Source organism: Puma concolor, chromosome C1, assembly GCF_028749965.1.
Source record: "Puma concolor isolate L17-30 chromosome C1, mPumCon1.1.hap2, whole genome shotgun sequence".
NCBI classification, from domain to species: domain Eukaryota; kingdom Metazoa; phylum Chordata; class Mammalia; order Carnivora; family Felidae; genus Puma; species Puma concolor.
In genome coordinates this window covers 201050164-201068993 of record NC_141674.1, presented here as the reverse complement: position 1 = coordinate 201068993, position 18830 = coordinate 201050164, and the positions used below count along the sequence as shown (strand labels likewise).

General features: G+C 39.4%; 1 protein-coding gene across 1 annotated transcript in view; it reads left to right on the top strand.

Moving 5' to 3' along the window:
- The window catches only part of ABCA12 (ATP binding cassette subfamily A member 12), a 188754-nt gene extending 170128 nt beyond the window's left edge, over positions 1-18626 (top strand). Inside the window, exons 46-53 of the mRNA XM_086719559.1 lie at positions 345-454; positions 732-873; positions 2536-2670; positions 4569-4672; positions 6102-6194; positions 7502-7607; positions 16283-16420; positions 18167-18626. Coding sequence (XP_086575685.1) covers positions 345-454; positions 732-873; positions 2536-2670; positions 4569-4672; positions 6102-6194; positions 7502-7607; positions 16283-16420; positions 18167-18274 — 936 coding nt within the window. The 3' untranslated portion in view covers positions 18275-18626. The remainder of the gene's footprint in view (positions 1-344; positions 455-731; positions 874-2535; positions 2671-4568; positions 4673-6101; positions 6195-7501; positions 7608-16282; positions 16421-18166) is intronic.
- Positions 18627-18830: the final 204 nt, after the last annotated feature.

The following is an 18830-nucleotide window of genomic DNA, read 5'->3' as shown; positions in this document are numbered from 1 at the left end:
ATTTTGTGTGAATAATGTGAAACCTATAAATATAATTACTTTGTCAAGTTAGCGTATCTTACTTATGGAATATTTTATCATGTCACACAGATAATATAATATGTAAAACAAGTCCTGTGTATATATACAAATGTTCAGATGGTTAAAGGAAAAAAAAAGATATTTGTTGTAAAAGAGAAAGTTTTATCAAATGCCAGAAGAACACTACAATATCCATGAATAATTCCAGGAACTTATTTTTCTTTGGAATTTATTTCATCCAGGGAAAAAGAGGAAACAGGTGTAATAGTAACATGTCTGGTTTGGATTAGGATTTACATCTTTTTTTCCCTCTCCCAAACCAGTGCTTTGGCCTTCTTGGGGTGAATGGAGCAGGAAAGACAACTATCTTCAAGATGCTGACAGGAGACATAATTCCTTCAAGTGGAAACATTCTGATCAGAAATAAAACTGGGTATGGGAAACCATGGCTTCAACTTATCAAGCACAACATAATTAAAATGAACGCTTTGTTATTTTGTAGATATAGTATTACATCCCTAGGGGAGAAACAGCTATTTTGTTCCCTAATTTTTAAAACTTTATGTGTGTGATATGATGGTGGGGTTATTTTACCTCTTTTTATCAGAATCACAAATCTCCATGACCAAAGTAGAGCTGCCTTCCCAACTTTTGGGGACTAGAAGGGACATACCTTTTGAAACCCTGTATCTTCACTTCTCTCAATGCAGATCTCTGGGTCATGTTGACTCACACAGCTCATTAGTTGGATACTGCCCTCAGGAAGATGCCTTAGACGACCTGGTGTCAGTGGAAGAACATTTGTATTTCTACGCAAGGATACATGGAATTCCAGAAAAAGATATTAAGGAAGTGAGTATGAGTGTGAAAAACTAGTTCATTTGAAAACCATTATTGTTTCAGCTCCCCCCGCCGCAACCCCAACTCTCAAGACTAAGTTGACATCTGAAAAACTAGGGCATTTTCCTCCTGTCACTGACAGTTTAGGCAGTCTTAGCTTAATTTTGGACATCATATATACACCTATGAACTCAGCTTCAGAAGCTCCTTGACCTGTGCTTGTTCAGTTACCTTTCAAGAACTATCAAGTAAAGGATCACACTTGCCTTAGGCTCTGGTTGAGCATGGGTTGGTCTGCACATCCTTTAGTCTTTAGATAAGTTTTTTTTTTTTTTTTTTTTTTCAACATTTATTTATTTTTGGGACAGAGAGAGACAGAGCATGAACAGGGGAGGGGCAGAGAGAGAGGGAGACACAGAATCGGAAACAGGCTCCAGGCTCTGAGCCATCAGCCCAGAGCCTGACGCGGGGCTCGAACTCCCGGACCGCGAGATCGTGACCTGGCTGAAGTCGGACGCTTAACCAACTGCGCCACCCAGGCGCCCCTAGATAAGTTTTGAAACATGCAATTCCCTGCAAACTGCCCACATAAAATAGAATAGCTTCCATTTTGATTTTTTAAATGTGGTCTTGTGCTTCATGGCAATCATTTGCCTTTTTAAATTTTTTTTTTTCAACGTTTTTTATTTATTTTTGGGACAGAGAGAGACACAGCATGAACGGGGGAGGGGCAGAGAGAGAGGGAGACACAGAATTGGAAACAGGCTCCAAGCCATCAGCCCAGAGCCCGACGCGGGGCTCGAACTCACGGACCACGAGATCGTGACCTGGCTGAAGTCGGACGCTTAACCGACTGCGCCACCCAGGCGCCCCAATCATTTGCCTTTTTAATGGAATGACTAACCCTTAGGGCAGTCTCTCCTCTATTTCTGCAACCCCAAGGACCTGTGGAAATCCTCCTAGGATCCCTCTATTTACCAGAGCTGTTTAACAACAGAAATAGCCTCAGGAACCCATGATTCCTAAGTTAATGTGCTAAAGTTTTGATACTGGGTCAGTTTTAAATAGACAAGAAGCCTTTGTGACAACTTGCTCCCCCAGTAAGAAGAAAGAACAGTGAGGACAGTCAATGAGAAACCTGCCTTGTGAAGGGTCATGTTCTGTTTTAGCTCTTTTAAGTTTTATAAAGAAATCCTGCAGAAAGTACAATCTGCAACTGTAAACACACACACATACACAGGGAAAAATCTCATTTGAAAATGAGCCTCCACAGGATCGTTTTCATCGCTTTAAATAATTTTCATTTGTAGGTGGACCTTTAAAAGTAAAAATAGGGCACCTGGGTGGCTCAGTCAGTTAAGCCTCCACTCTGGGCTTCGGGTCAGGTCATGATCTCCCACAGCTTCATGGGTTGGAGCCCTGCATCGGGTTCTGTGCTGGCAGCACGGAGCCTGCTTGGGATTCTCTCTCTCCCTCCCTCTCTGCCCTCCCCCACTCATGCTATCTGTGTCTCTCTCAAAATAAATAAATAAACTTTAAAAATTAATTTAAAAAAAGTAAGAATAAAATCTATGCTGGTTTAAATGTTTGAATTTTTTTCAGGTATGTATTTCTTCATTATAGAACTTTCTTTCATAAGCATCTTTTCCTCTAACTCCTGTTTTCCACCCACAGACTGTTCATAAACTCCTTAGGAGACTTCACCTGATGCCCTACAAGGACAGGGCTACCTCGCTGTGCAGTTACGGCACAAAAAGAAAATTATCCACCGCACTGGCCTTGATAGGGAAACCTTCCATTTTGCTGCTGGTAAGAGGACTGTTGTGGAAAAGGCTACTACATAATTAGAATCACATGTCCAATAGTATGTGCAACATGTTACTATCGTTGTTGCCATAAACCTTTGGTGAAGTCTCACAATGTGCTGGTTATTTTGCAAAACACTTTACATACGCTGTCTCCTCAAGGGAATTTATGTCAGCAAAGAGCTATGGCTCAGTCTGTTTCAGAAGAGACACTTGTCATGGGAACAGGAAGTAGCCAAACCAAATTCAGGATATGCTAATGAGTAAGTAAAGTTACAAAATATGGGAGAATTTGATTACCCATTATTGAAGAAATCTGTTCTGTTAGTAACTCGTCAGATGAACCAACATATTTTCCAACTTCTACTAAAGAGGAGAGACACATTTTAGGGCAACATGTTGTGCTAAAATTTCATTTCCTCGTGACTTAAAAATACACGTTACCTAGTTTGGGATGTGATTGACAATATGCCTTCCTATTCTGTTTGAATTTTTTGGAGGCAAGAGATGCACTTCACATTTATAGTTCGGTTAGGAGCTGGAAAATTAAATTCGTCACCTGGAAATACAAAGTTCACGTAGAGGTGACGTGGCATCCTGCTTGCTCTTCGCACCAAACATTGTGGAGGTGTTTATTACCGAGAAATGAACTTGTCCTTATTTTGGAAGCTCCCCTTCATTCAAGGAGCTCCAAACTTCACAAGAGCTTTAACCATATGCAATACGAATTCAGTTACAAATCACCACGTTATTCTGGGGATTCAGTCAGACAGAGACCAAATCGTTTAAACTGCCCAGCGAGAGTGATACACAACCTACCTTTGTATAATACCAGAAGCTTATAGCACATTACCTCCCTGCCAATTGATGCTTATGGTGGAATTTTATTGTCTAAGTGTCCCCTAAATTAAACAAAACAATCCTTAGGTACCCCTGTGAAATGATGGATGTAAATTACTTTAAAACATTTGAAAGTGCTATGCAAAGGTTATATATTAATGAGCTGAACTGAAATACAGGCTGTGAGAGAAAGCTATTATATTTTCTTCCATATGCATCGGCCATCTATGCTATCATCTTCAAAAACAGGGGCAATGAGAAGATATCCTTTACTGTTTGCCCAAATCAATATCCATTCCTTTCTTTAGCCTCTTACTATAAACACAAGCCTCAGATGATCCTATGTGGATGTTTTCCACTGCAAATTCATATCTTTAATTATTACCTAATCTTGACCTAGAACTTGCTAATTTAATCATCTCTTAGGATCTAGTATTCTTTGTTTAGGTCATTCATTTTTGTACATTTTGCATCTTAACGTCTGAACAATTTTTCGAAACATTTATTTTAAATATGATTTATATTTTCTACTTGACAATTTCTACAAATCTTATTTTAATTTCTCTAAAGAGTATTAAATTTCAATTAGTAGCATAGAATTTAAAATCTACCTCAAACATATTAACTGGAAAATCAGGTTGTGTTCTCTGTGCGACACATGCCGTATTATTCCTCATGCCACAATTCTGCTATCAGGAGCAAGGTAGCAGTCTTGTTGATGTAGCTTCAAATATACATGTGACAATGTAGTATTAAATGCAGAAACTCTGCTTTGTCAGTAATTGAACCAGATTTTTTTTTCCAAAGAAATATGAGACAAGTGTAAAGTAACAGGGTGTCAACTTCACTGAGGCACTTTTTAAAACAGATTGACAATTTTAAATGGTTAATTTTGAGCTTTCTGACAGCAGCAGAAAGAAACCTATTAAGTACAAAACAAGTTAGTCACAGGACTTCGCAAAGTGATTTCTGTTCTAGGCAAGTGAGACGCAGTGATTCATGTAAAGGACCTCATCAAATATTAATTAATTTGATAAATCTTCCCTGTAACTTTCTATTAAGGATGAGCCGAGCTCTGGGATGGACCCTAAGTCAAAACGGCACCTGTGGAGGATCATTTCAGAAGAAGTGCAGAATAAATGTTCCGTCATCCTCACGTCTCACAGGTAAACTGAGTGGGGGGAACACTGAAGTCATTGACAGCATTTTAGGATGAGAGATGGGAAGACGTATTCCTATGTAATGTATATTAGTGATGAATTGCCACAACCAAATAAAGTATTTTATGTTTATGGTCACAGGGGCGAGTCAGGCAGGTTTCATGTGAGAATCCAGCTCCTGTGGCCAGTAGGACAGTCTTTCTAAAAAATTTCTCTCGAATTGAGAGGGACTTATGACTCTCTTAATTTGACTAGGACTCCTTATTGCCTATCACATAAAGTTCAACATCCTCAGCCATAGTATACAAGGCCTTTTGTTGTCTGGCTTCATCTAAATTTCCGTTTTTTGTTTTTTTTTTTTTTTTTTCCCTCCTATGACACCCTCTCCTCTCAGTCAATCTGAATGACTAGTGGTTCCACATACACTCACTGCCTTCCTTATCACCACACCCTCTCTTTGGCTGTGCTTTCTACCTGAAACTGTCTTTTCACAAAATCAAAATTCTTTCTTTTTAATGTTTATTTATTTTGAGAGAAAGAAAGAGAGAGCACATGCATGAGTGGGAGAGGAGCAGAGGGAGAGGGAGAGAGAGAATCCCAAGTAGACTACATATTGTCAGCTTGGAGCCGGACGCGGGGCTCGATCCCACGAACCGTGAGATCATGACCTGAGCTGAAATCAAGAGTCAGATGCCCAACTGACTGAGCCACCCAAATGCCGCCAAAAATACAAATTCTAATCTCCCAGTCCTCCTCCATGAAATAGACCTTTCCAATCAAGGAAATAAAAATGCTGCTGAAGCATTTTATCTGTGCCTTTTTTATAAGGTTAGCCATGTATTAAAGTGATCTCTTCCCTGCAATTCTCATAGTAGGAAAAGTTCTAGATTAGTTTATAATTAAGAGACTTTTTCATATTCTAGCTATGCCCCATGCACTATGTGTTCTGAAACCAGTCTTTTCATTACCATTCACTTTTGTAGGAATTGGAGAGGATCTCTACCAGTTAACACAGTTCTAGAAATGAGAGATTATATAATCAAGTATAGGTTAACTAGTTATAAATAAAAAAGCATAAAAGTCAACTGAATATGGAATATGAAACATCATGAAAAAAGCTCAGGATTATTTTGGAAACATTTCTCAGGAAATGTAGGTCTTGAGCCTAAGCTTAAAAGAGGTTGAAAGAAATGCTGCATTTGATGAGAGGGCATTCCAGGTGAGAGAGATAGCTTGAAGCTGGAGAATAAAGAGCAATAAACCCTATGTGAAGACATTTAATTTATATTTTAAAATGTATTTTGTGTGTCCTTCAAGGGAAAAGACATCTTAAGGAACTAAAATAGTATTTCCAAGGTGCCATAATGAAACAGCTCAGCTTATGCTTATGAGCACTTCTCTGTGCCCAGAATTCTGATGTGATTCTGTCTTTCAGCATGGAAGAATGTGAGGCTCTCTGTACCAGGTTGGCCATTATGGTGAATGGAAGGTTCCAGTGCATTGGATCTTTGCAGCATATAAAGAGCAGGTGAAGAACAATGGCATTGTTTGACATTTGATGTGGGGAAGTACATCTAACAGTACTGTCCTTACTTTGTAGGATTACTCAGCAGCCTATCCTGTAATGGGTAGTAAAACTGGAAAGAAAAAGTTGATCATCAGTTCACCTTAAAGTTAAATTATCTTACCGAAGGTCTTAAAATTATCTTACTTAGGTCTTAAAAACAACTACGACAAAAATAACTCTCAGAAGGCAGTTTCTAAGAGTTTACTCAAGAAGAAATTAGACCTTCCCAAGTACACGAAGGCATAGATTTTTATCTAACATGTTCATTTTCCATTTGCACAGGCTTTCAGTAAATTATTTAACATTTTTACTGCATTCAAAACGTTTAATCAAGAATACACTGGGGAAACGTGCATAAATATCATATGACCAAATTAAAATTAAATTAAAATTTTATATTTGCCAGAATGCATATGCACTTACACGTATTCATGTTAATCTCCAAACTTCACGGTGTTAACTTTATAATTTTATTTGTACAACTTGGTTTTCTTATAAGATAGCATTAACCAAGGTAAGCAAAAAAGGGCAAAAGACGCCATATACATTGTTCCCAGAGTCTGTTGTGACTTGTTTATAAAGTCTATATTTGGGCAAACAGTTAGCTAGCATATTGATTTATTATTCATTTTTTTTTTAATTTTTTTTTTTCAACGTTTATTTATTTTTGGGACAGAGAGAGACAGAGCATGAACAGGGGAGGGGCAGAGAGAGAGGGAGACACAGAATCGGAAACAGGCTCCAGGCTCTGAGCCATCAGCCCAGAGCCTGACGCGGGGCTCGAACTCACGGACCGTGAGATCGTGACCTGGCTGAAGTCGGACGCTTAACCGACTGCGCCACCCAGGCGCCCCTATTATTCATTTTTAAAACCTCAATAACTTTAATGCTCACTTTTGACACCAAATCTCCAAAGACTTGCCCTTTAAGACCTGTCTGCTTTAAATTAGAAAGTATTTAACCCCAGATATTGACATCAATTGCCAATTCATCCATGTCAAAGAAAGCCAAGATTTTATGTTTTCTTTCTAATGCAGCTTTTGTCCAAGGAGTGTGACTTTGGATAGTGGTAGAACTAAATAAAAAATAATGGCAGTGCACTATTTCCAGTTGCAACATACCCTGAACTTTTATGGCAAAATGACAGTCTTTATATAAGTAAAGGGGCTATCATGGTCAGCTTGGGTCCTGTTTCATTACCTAGAATTCCAGGGGAGCTATTTCAGCGAAATGTAACTCATATCACATTCCACACTTTTTCTTTCTAGGTTTGGAAGAGGATTTACTGTCAAGGTTCACTTGAAGAATACCAAAGTGAGCATGGAGGCCCTCACAAGGTTTATGCAACTGCACTTTCCAAAAACATACTTAAAAGTAAGTAAGAAATTGTCCTACCTCTTAGTCTTGACTGGTTTTGGTAGTCATAATCTCATACGGATGTTTGCCTTTTTTAAGTTGACTGTGGCTTTACTATTAATACACTTATTAGTTCAAGATACATAAGACACTCTGAAACATATTTACTATGAACAAATAGAATCCTCAAATTAATTATATAATTTTGTAGCTATTTAAAAGTAATGTAGTCCTGGGGCAACTGGCTGGCTCATTCTGTGGAGCATGTCAGTCTTGATCTCAGGTTTATTACTTCAAGCCCCACATTGGGTGTAGACAGCTTGCATTAACATAAGCGCATACATACATACATAAAATGTAGTCCATATATATATATCTTCATTTATTTGTTTCTCACAGAGGCTTTATGACCATACTATTAGTTTTTTAAGTTGTATACACAGAGTTTACTAGTTATATATGTTAAGGGACTGAGGGAAGACAGATATTATATGACGAAGAATATTTCTTCTTAGAAAAAAAACAATTACAAAGTTCCAGAATGTCACAGCTGGAAAAGATTATCTTCTTTGTTCCTCTCATTTGGAAAATAAGCCCACAATGATTTGAACTGCTTGGAAATCAAGTTCTTAAGTCCCACACTAGTTGAAACATTATTCAATTAATCTCATGTTATATATACATACCCACAGGATGGACAGGCACAGATATATGTGTATGTATCTCATATAGTACATATTTAAATAAATGCACATGACAAAACAGCTATCCTTATAACATCTTTGATGTGTAGGTAGTTTGTACAAGATGTAGTTATAGCCAGTGATTTTATTTTTATTTTTTTTTTATTTGAACTTATATGATTTCTTTTTTTTTTTATTTATATATGAAATTTATTGTCAAATTGGTTTCCATACAACACCCAGTGCTCATCCCAAAAAGTGCCCTCCTCAATACCCATCACCCACCCTCTCCTCCCTCCCACCCCCCATCAACCCTTAGTTTGTTCTCAGTTCTCAACAGTCTCCCATGCTTTGGCTCTCTCCCACTCTAACCTCTTTTTTTTTTTTTTTTCCTTCCCCTCCCCCATGGGTTCCTGTTAAGTTTCTCAGGATCCACATAAGAGTGAAACCATATGGTATCTGTCTTTCTCTGTATGGCTTATTTCACTTAGCATCACACTCTGCAGTTCCATCCACGTTGCTACAAAAGGCCATATTTCATTTTTTCGCATTGCCACGTAGTATTCCATTGTGTATATAAACCACAATTTCTTTATCCATTCATCAGTTGATGGACACTTAGGCTCTTTCCATAATTTGGCTATTGTTGAGAGTGCTGCTATGAACATTGGGGTACAAGTGCCCCTATGCATCAGTACTCCTGTGTCCCTTGGATAAATTCCTAGCAGTGCTACTGCTGGGTCATAGGGTAGGTCTATTTTTAATTTTCTGAGGAACCTCCACACTGCTTTCCAGAGCGGCTGCACCAATTTGCATTCCCACCAACAGTGCAAGAGGGTTCCCGTTTCTCCACATCCTCTCCAGCATCTATAGTCTCCTGATTTGTTCATTTTGGCCACTCTGACTGGCGTGAGGTGATACCTGAGTGTGGTTTTGATTTGTATTTCCCTGATAAGGAGCGACGCTGAACATCTTTTCATGTGCCTGTTGGCCATCCGGATGTCTTCTTTAGAGAAGTGTCTATTCATGTTTTCTGCCCATTTCTTCACTGGGTTATTTGCTTTTCGGGTGTGGAGTTTGGTGAGCTCTTTAAAGATTTTGGATACTAGCCCTTTGTCCGATATGTCATTTGCAAATATCTTTTCCCATTCCGTTGGTTGCCTTTTAGTTTTGTTGGTTGTTTCCTTTGCTGTGCAGAAGCTTTTTATCTTCATAAGGTCCCAGTAATTCACTTTTGCTTTTAATTCCCTTGCCTTTGGGGATGTGTCGAGGAAGAGATTGCTACGGCTGAGGTCAGAGAGGTCTTTTCCTGCTTTCTCCTCTAAGGTTTTGATGGTTTCCTGTCTCACATTCAGGTCCTTTATCCATTTTGAGTTTATTTTTGTGAATGGTGTGAGAAAGTGGTCTAGTTTCAACCTTCTGCATGTTGCTGTCCAGTTCTGCCAGCACCATTTGTTAAAGAGAATGTCTTTTTTCCATTGGATGTTCTTTCCTGCTTTGTCAAAGATGAGTTGGCCATACGTTTGTGGGTCTAGTTCTGGGGTTTCTATTCTATTCCATTGGTCTATGTGTCTGTTTTTGTGCCAATACCATGCTGTCTTGATGATGACAGCTTTGTAGTAGAGGCTAAAGTCTGGGATTGTGATGCCTCCTGCTTTGGTCTTCTTCTTCAAAATTACTTTGGCTATTCGGGGCCTTTTGTGGTTCCATATGAATTTTAGGATTGCTTGTTCTAGTTTCGAGAAGAATGCTGGTGCAATTTTGATTGGGATTGCATTGAATGTGTAGATAGCTTTGGGTAGTATTGACATTTTGACAATATTTATTCTTCCAATCCATGAGCAGGGAATGTCTTTCCATGTCTTTAAATCTTCTTCAATTACCTTCATAAGCTTTCTATAGTTTTCAGCATACAGATCCTTTACATCTTTGGTTAGATTTATTCCTAGGTATTTTATGCTTCTTGGTGCAATTGTGAATGGGATCAGTTTCTTTATTTGTCTTTCTGTTGCTTCATTGTTAGTGTATAAGAATGCATCTGATTTCTGTACATTGATTTTGTATCCTGCAACTTTGCTGAATTCATGTATCAGTTCTAGCAGAGTTTTGGTGGAGTCTATCGGATTTTCCATGTATAATATCATGTCATCTGCAAAAAGCGAAAGCTTGACTTCATCTTTGCCAATTTGGATGCCTTTGATTTCCTTTTGTTGTCTGATTGCTGATGCTAGAACTTCCAGCACTATGTTAAACAACAGCGGTGAGAGTGGGCATCCCTGTCGTGTTCCTGATCTCAGGGAAAAAGCTCTCAGTTTTTCCCCATTGAGGATGATGTTAGCTGTGGGCTTTTCATAAATGGCTTTTATGATCTTTAAGTATGTTCCTTCTATCCCGACTTTCTCAAGGGTTTTTATTAAGAAAGGGTGCTGGATTTTGTCAAAGGCCTTTTCTGCATCGATTGACAGGATCATATGGTTCTTCTCTTTTTTTTTTTTGTTAATGTGATGTATCACGTTGATTGATTTGCGAATGTTGAACCAGCCCTGCATCCCAGGAATGAATCCCACTTGATCATGGTGAATAATTCCTTTTATATGCCGTTGAATTTGATTTGCTAGTATCTTATTGAGAATTTTTGCATCCATATTCATCAGGGATATTGGCCTGTAGTTCTCTTTTTTTACTGGGTCTCTGTCTGGTTTAAGAATCAAAGTAATACTGGCTTCATAGAATGAGTCTGGAAGTTTTCCTTCCCTTTCTATTTCTTGGAATAGCTTGAGAAGGATAGGTATTATCTCTGCTTTAAACGTCTGGTAGAACTCCCCTGGGAAGCCATCTGGTCCTGGACTCTTATTTGTTGGGAGATTTTTGATAACCGATTCAATTTCTTCGCTGGTGATGGGTCTGTTCAAGCTTTCTATTTCCTCCTGATTGAGTTTTGGAAGAGTGTGGGTGTTCAGGAATTTGTCCATTTCTTCCAGGTTGTCCAATTTGTTGGCATATAATTTTTCATAGTATTCCCTGATGATTGTTTGTATCTCTGAGGGATTGGTTGTAATCATTCCATTTTCATTCATGATTTTATCTATTTGGGTCATCTCCCTTTTCTTTTTGAGAAGCCTGGCTAGAGGTTTGTCAATTTTGTTTATTTTTTCAAAAAACCAACTCTTGGTTTCGTTGATCTGCTCTACAGTTTTTTTAGATTCTATATTGTTTATTTCTGCTCTGATCTTTATTATTTCTCTTCTTCTGCTGGGTTTAGGCTGCCTTTGCTGTTCTGCTTCTAGTTCCTTTAGGTGTGCTGTTAGATTTTGTATTTGGGATTTTTCTTGTTTCTTGAGATAGGCCTGGATTGCAATGTATTTTCCTCTCAGGACTGCCTTCGCAGCGTCCCAAAGCGTTTGGATTGTTGTATTTTCATTTTCGTTTGTTTCCATATATTTTTTAATTTCTTCTCTAATTGCCTGGTTGACCCACTCATTCGTTAGTAGGGTGTTCTTTAACCTCCATGCTTTTGGAGGTTTTCCAGACTTTTTTCTGTGGTTGATTTCAAGCTTCATAGCATTGTGGTCTGAAAGTATGCATGGTATGATTTCAATTCTTGTAAACTTATGAAGGGCTGTTTTTTGACCCAGTATATGATCAATCTTGGAGAATGTTCCATGTGCACTCGAGTAGAAAGTATATTCTCTTGCTTTGGGATGCAGAGTTCTAAATATATCTGTCAAGTCCATCTGATCCAATGTCTCATTCAGGGCCCTTGTTTCTTTATTGACCGTGTGTCTAGATGATCTATCCATTTCTGTAAGTGGGGTGTTAAAGTCCCCTGCAATGACCACATTCTTATCAATAAGGTTGCTTATGTTTATGAGTAATTGTTTTATATATTTGGGCGCTCCGGTATTCGGCGCATAGACATTTATAATTGTTAGCTCTTCCTGATGGATAGACCCTGTCACTATTATATAATGTCCTTCTTCATCTCTTGTTACAGCCTTTAATTTAAAGTCTAGTTTGTCTGATATAAGGATGGCTACTCCAGCTTTCTTTTGGCTTCCAGTAGCATGATAAATAGTTCTCCATCCCCTCACTCTCAATCTAAAGGTGTCCTCAGGTCTAAAATGAGTCTCTTGTAGACAGCAAATAGATGGGTCTTGTTTTTTTATCCATTCTGATTCCCTATGTCTTTTGGTTGGCGCATTTAACCCATTTACATTCAGTGTTATTATAGAAAGATATGGGTTTAGAGTCATTGTGATGTCTGTATGTTTTATGCTTGTAGTGATGTCTCTGGTACTTTGTCTCACAGGGTCCCCCTTAGGATCTCTTGTAGGGCTGGTTTAGTGGTGACAAATTCCTTCAGTTTTTGTTTGTTTGGGAAGACCTTTATCTCTCCTTCTATTCTAAATGACAGACTTGCTGGATAGAGGATTCTCGGCTGCATATTTTTTCTGTCTAGCACACTGAAAATCTCATGCCAATTCTTTCTGGCCTGCCAAGTTTCAAAAGAGAGATCAGTCACGAGTCTTATAGGTCTCCCTTTATATGTGAGGGCACATTTACCCCTTGCTGCTTTCAGAATTTTCTCTTTATCCTTGTATTTTGCCAGTTTCACTATGATATGTCGTGCAGAAGATCGATTCAAGTTACGTCTGAGGGGAGTTCTCTGTGCCTCTTGGATTTCAATGCCTTTTTCCTTCCCCAGTTCAGGGAAGTTCTCAGCTATTATTTCTTCAAGTACCCCTTCAGCACCTTTCCCTCTCTCTTCCTCCTCTGGGATACCAATTATGCGTATATTATTTCTTTTTAGTGTATCACTTAGTTCTCTAATTTTCCCCTCATACTCCTGGATTTTTTTATCTCTCTTTTTCTCAGCTTCCTCTTTTTCCATAACTTTATCTTCTAGTTCACCTATTCTCTCCTCTGCCTCTTCAATCCGAGCCGTGGTGGTTTCCATTTTGTTATGCATTTCGTTTAAAGCGTTTTTCAGCTCCTCGTGACTGTTCCTTAGTCCCTTGATCTCTGTAGCAAGAGATTCTCTGCTGTCAGCTATACTGCTTTCAAGCCCAGCGATTAATTTTATGACTATTATTCTAAATTCACTTTCTGTTATATTATTTAAATCCTTTTTGATCAGCTCATTAGCTGTTGTTATTTCCTGGAGATTCTTCTGAGGGGAATTCTTCCGCTTGGTCATTTTGGATAGTCCCTGGCGTGGTGAGGACCTGCAGGGCACTTCCCCTGTGCTGTGGTGTATAACTGGAGTTGGTGGGCAGAGCCGCAGTCAGACCTGATGTCTGCCCCCAGCCCACCGCTGTGTCTACAGTCAGACTGGTGTGTGCCTTCTCTTCCCCTCTCCTAGGGGCAGGATTCACTGTGGGGTGGGGTGGCCCCTCTGGGCTACTTGCACACTGCCAGGCTTGTGATGCTGGGGATCTGGCGTCTTAGCTGGGGTGGGTAGGCAAGGTGCACAGGGGCAGGAGGGGCAGGCTTAGCTAGCTTCTCCTTAGGTGATCCACCTCAGGAGGGGCCCTGTGGCAGCAGGAGGGAATCAGATCCGCTGCCGGAGGTTTGGCTCCGCAGAAGCGCAGAGTTGGGTGTTTGCGCGGAGCGAGCAAGTTCCCTGGCAGGAACTGGTTCTCTTTGGGATTTTGGCTGGGGGATGGGCGGAGGAGATGGCGCTGGCGAGCGCCTTTGTTCCCCACCAAACTGAGCTCTGTCGTCAGGGGGCTCAGCAGCTCTCCTTCCCTTTGTCCTCCAGGCTTCCCGCTTTCTGAGCAGAGCTGTTAACTTATGACCTCCCAGACGCTAAGTCCCGCTTGCTGTCGGAACACAGTCCGTCAGGCCCCTCCGCTTTTTGCAAGCCAGACTCGGGGGCTCTGCTTGGCCGGCTAGCCGCCCCTCCGCCCCGGCTCCCTCCCGCCAGTCCGTGGAGCGCGCACCGCCTCGCCGCCCTTCCTACCCTCTTCCGTGGGCCTCTCGTCTGCGCTTGGCTCCGGCGACTCCGTTCTGCTAATCCTCTGGAGGTTTTCTGGGTTATTTAGGCAGGTGTAGGTGGAATCTAAGTGATCAGCAGGACGCGCGGTGAGCCCAGCGTCCTCCTACGCCGCCATCTTCCCTCTCCCTCCTAGCCAGTGTTTTTAATAGAAATCAGGTGTGTAAAGGTGGAAAGAAATGGTGAAAGATGGACCAAAATGCAGCTCTCCCTGTGTGACTTCCAGCAAGACATTTAAAGTCTCTGAACCTCATTTTTCTCCTTTGTGAAATAGGCATAATGACATCTACTTCACAGAATTGGTGCGAGAAATAAATGATAAAATGTGCACAAAGCTACTTCATAAACTATAAGGCACCATAGTAATGTGACATGATTGTAGATAGTAAAATAGAGTGCATTTTTAAAAATAATTCTTTATCTCTATAAAATACCTTTGCCTGGACCTCCCAAACCTTGGCTAACTTCTTCAGGAAACAATGGCTTTTATGATTCTTATCAAAGTCTATTTTCAACCATCTAAATTAAAATCAAATTTAAAAATTAAAGGACACTGCACAAATCACGTTGGTCATAGTGCTTTTCCTTTTGGTGAATTTCTGAGTTGAAATCTGTGTTTATTCACTGAGTGATGAGATTACATTCACCCTGGTCTGTTCCTTGTGGGGCCAGGGCTACAAAAAGCAAATGCAGTGATCACAAAAGTCTCATTTCTTTCTAAACAGACCATTCTTTATGAGTATGTGGTGGTTTCTAGATCTCTAGAAGGGAAATAGCAAAAGCAACATTTTGGGAATAAAAATAAGTAAGATAGCCTGATTGTGGTAACAGGCGTGATGCATGCACAGGTTAATAAGAGGGGGTAGGCAGTGAGCACAGGAGTGAGAAGAGGAGGGGTTTCCAGTAACATGTCTTGAATACCAGGTGAAATACACAGTCATGATCCATATAGGTTGCAGGGGTAGATTCTTGATCAAATAGTGCTTAGGAAAGATTATCCTAGCTGCTTTGTGCCAGAATGTATGAATGTATGCAGTTTCCAGGCCACAGAAGAGGCTGTAACAGTTGCTTAGATATGGAGTGGGGAACATCAGGTTAATAACATTGATGGTGCAAATAGAGAGGAAAGGTTTAAATTTAAGAGTCATTGTAGAGGAAAAATAAAAAGGATATGCTGACTATTAAATATGTAGAAAAGCAAAATGTTAAAGATGCTCTAAGAAAACAAGAATAGATTATAAGTAGATGGTGATACTATGGACTAATGAAGAAATTGAAAAGAATTTCCAGGTGAGTTAAGAAAGAATGTGGCATATTTGAAAGAGATTTTTCATATGCAGTGCTTTTGAAATCTAGCATCTATAGCCAATATAAATTGAAGTTAATCCACAGCCTTTTAGAACAATTCTAACATTATAACAAAACAAAACAAAAAAATTCTAAACGTGATCCCTGAAAAAAGCCTTAATGTGAGCTGAGCATAATCTGACCTCTAATATACCATTTCATAGAGCACCTAGGTGGCTCAGTCGGTTAAGCATCCTACCTTGGCTCAGGTCTTGATCTCACGGTTAATGGGTTCAAGCCCTGTGTTGGACTCTGTGCTGACAGTTTGGAGCCTGGAGCCTGCTTCAGATTCTGTGTCTCCCTCTCTCTCTGCTCCTCCCTGGCTCGTACTCTGTCTCTCAAAAATAAACAAACATTAAAAAAGTATTTAAAATACCATTTCACAGTATTTTTTCTAGGCAAGACTGTGATGACTTTATAAGTGCATAGGAATGTAGACTACTTTGGAATATTCATTAGGTTTGTAATTTGTTTCCTCTTTGACATTCATAAAACTTTTCATCTCTTTGCAGGTTGTTAGTTTCAAAATACAGCCATCACTTTATACTGTTGCATCATTGTCAATGGAATGCATTTCAGTATTTTCCTTAGCTCTTGGTCAAGTTATGTCTAGTCAACTCAGTATGACCTGACATTGCAGAATAAATTGTTTCCCTCGGTTTCCACAGGATCAGCACCTCAGCATGCTAGAATACCATGTGCCTGTCACGGCAGGAGGAGTGGCAAACATTTTTGATCTGCTAGAAACCAACAAGACTGCTTTAAATATCACAAATTTCTTAGTGAGTCAAACAACCCTGGAAGAGGTAAGCTGGATACCACTATCCAAGTGCATAATGTCACATAGTAATTATTACACATTCTGGTTATTTCTTTTTAATACCATTCAGTTTGTTTTTAATTGAAGCAATATCTAAGCTTACACCTGAAAAACTTAGCTTAATTTATTTCTTTTTTAAAAAATGTTTATCTTTTAGAAAGAAAGAGAGATGGCACGAGTCGGGGAGTGGTAGAGAGAAGGGAACAGAGAATCCCAAGCAGGCTCCGCACCATCAGCACAGAGACCCACATGGGCCTCGATCCCACCACAGTGAGATCATGACCTGAGCCGAAATCTAGAGTCAGATGCTTAACTGACTGAGCCACCCAGGCACCCCAGCTTAATTTAACTCTACCTACTTTTTGGGATGTTCAAAAAAAGTGTGAAAAGCATGAACTATTTTTTAATGGAGAAAAGAAGACGTTTCCTTACTATAAGACACTTATATCCATTAGGTTATATGAGTATGTAAAGCAACAAAGTGGTATTTTCACCTATAAAACAAATAGATGTTAACACTTTCCTTACTTTATCCTTGATAAGTTTCTGTCTTTTTCCCCCTTTTCAGTAGGTTTCTTAAATAACATTTCTAGTGACTGGCTTCTGGGGTTAGCACAGCATAAAGAGAATTTGGTATCAGACCTTTAGATCCGTAGAATCATGCAACCAAAGTGGTAAATGTAGAATTTTTTGTTTTACTCATATCATCTCTTAATTTCTTTGTATTCAGTAACTAGAGCCTTTGTGGTCATTCTTCACCATCTCTGTGTGGTGTTAATTTCGTACAGCTCTACCAAGCTGATATATAGAACAGTTCATTGCATCTACCTTCACAACGGGTCTGAACATTAAGCCTCAGGGGCCTCAGAGTGTTGCATTTTATGGAAAATTTTTTATGGGGCCTTCAGGAAATTATGGCTTTACTGACCCAGAAAATTTAGCCTTTGACTTATAATCAACTACCATGACCATGTCAGACACAAAATATCAATAGTTTCTGGAGGAATCTATGACTAACAGACTTAATGATTTTAAACCAAGTAATAAAAGTCTGACTGTTAAATACTGGCTTACTAGGGCACCTGAGTGGCCCAGTCAGTTAAGCGTCTGACTTCAGCTCAGGTCATGATCTCACAGTTCTGAGTTCGAGCCCTGCGTCCAGCTCTGTGCTGACATTTCAGAGCCTGGAGCCTGCTTCAGATTCTGTGTCTCCCTCTGTCTCTCTGCCCCTCCCCCTGCTCACGCTCTGCCTCTCTCAAAAATAAACAAACGTTAAAAAAAAATTAAATAACTGGCTTACTGAACATAAAGTTAATGTGGGCTTTCTTTACAAATTTTGTTTTAGTATATTAACCCTTGAAACTAGTGAAATTTCTCTCAACATCATCTCATAAACATTTGATAATGGTTTGGCTTGGGTTCCTGTATTATTCTTGATAGAGATGTTAATGTAGATCATATAAATACAGATATGTGGTTATAGATACTCAACTATAGCTTTAGATTTATATTATGATTATAGTTGTAGATATGGGTTTTATTTTCAAAGCCCAGTTAAATTTGAGTATGTAAAAGGACTGCTAGTGAGAGTGTGTATATATGTGTGGACATGTCCGTAAACTATCTAGTTTTCTTATTTTCTCTTTCACTCTGTGTGTGTGTGTGTGCATTAACCTTATTTCTTCCTTTGGCTTACCAAACAGTAATGGCTTTATTTCCCTTGAAAAATCAGGTTTTCATCAACTTTGCCAAAGATCAAAAGTCCTATGAAAGTGCTGATGCCAGTAGCCAAGGCTCCACCATAAGTGTTGACTCCCAGGATGACCGGATGGAATCTTAGTACCTCCAGCAAAGCCAATCTCAGCAAGTGGCCTGTGGCTTCCTTTTAAGGAAGAGCCGCCGAAGATATTGCTTCCTCAAACTATCTTCATTTTAAAGTATTATACTGTGTGGAAGGTACAATTGTGTAAGACTAGCAAGTAACTGTAAGTGGAAAGGTGGTTTTTTTGGTTTTTGTTTGTGTTTTGTTTTTTTTTTTTAAGGTCAGTGAATGTTGTTGCTACTGAAATGAATTCCGGAACACTCAGTACTGTGAGCGTACTAATGTATGTGTTGGCGATGACTACGCGAGGTGAAACCGCTTGAAGATAAACGTCTTAATTTATTACTTTCAATAAAAAGCTGAAAAAGTGTGGTTATTACTAGGTGAAAAGTAAGAATGGAGCAGAAGAGTAAGATAGTTTGGGGTAGGTAGAATTGAGAGAACAAACAAAATAATTTATTTCCAGAAAATAACAGAATGAGAATCATCATTGGATACAGATTAATATTGGCAGTAAGCAGTGGGCACAATGTCTGCAAGGTATGTATGTCATTTTCAGTGCCTATAAATATGT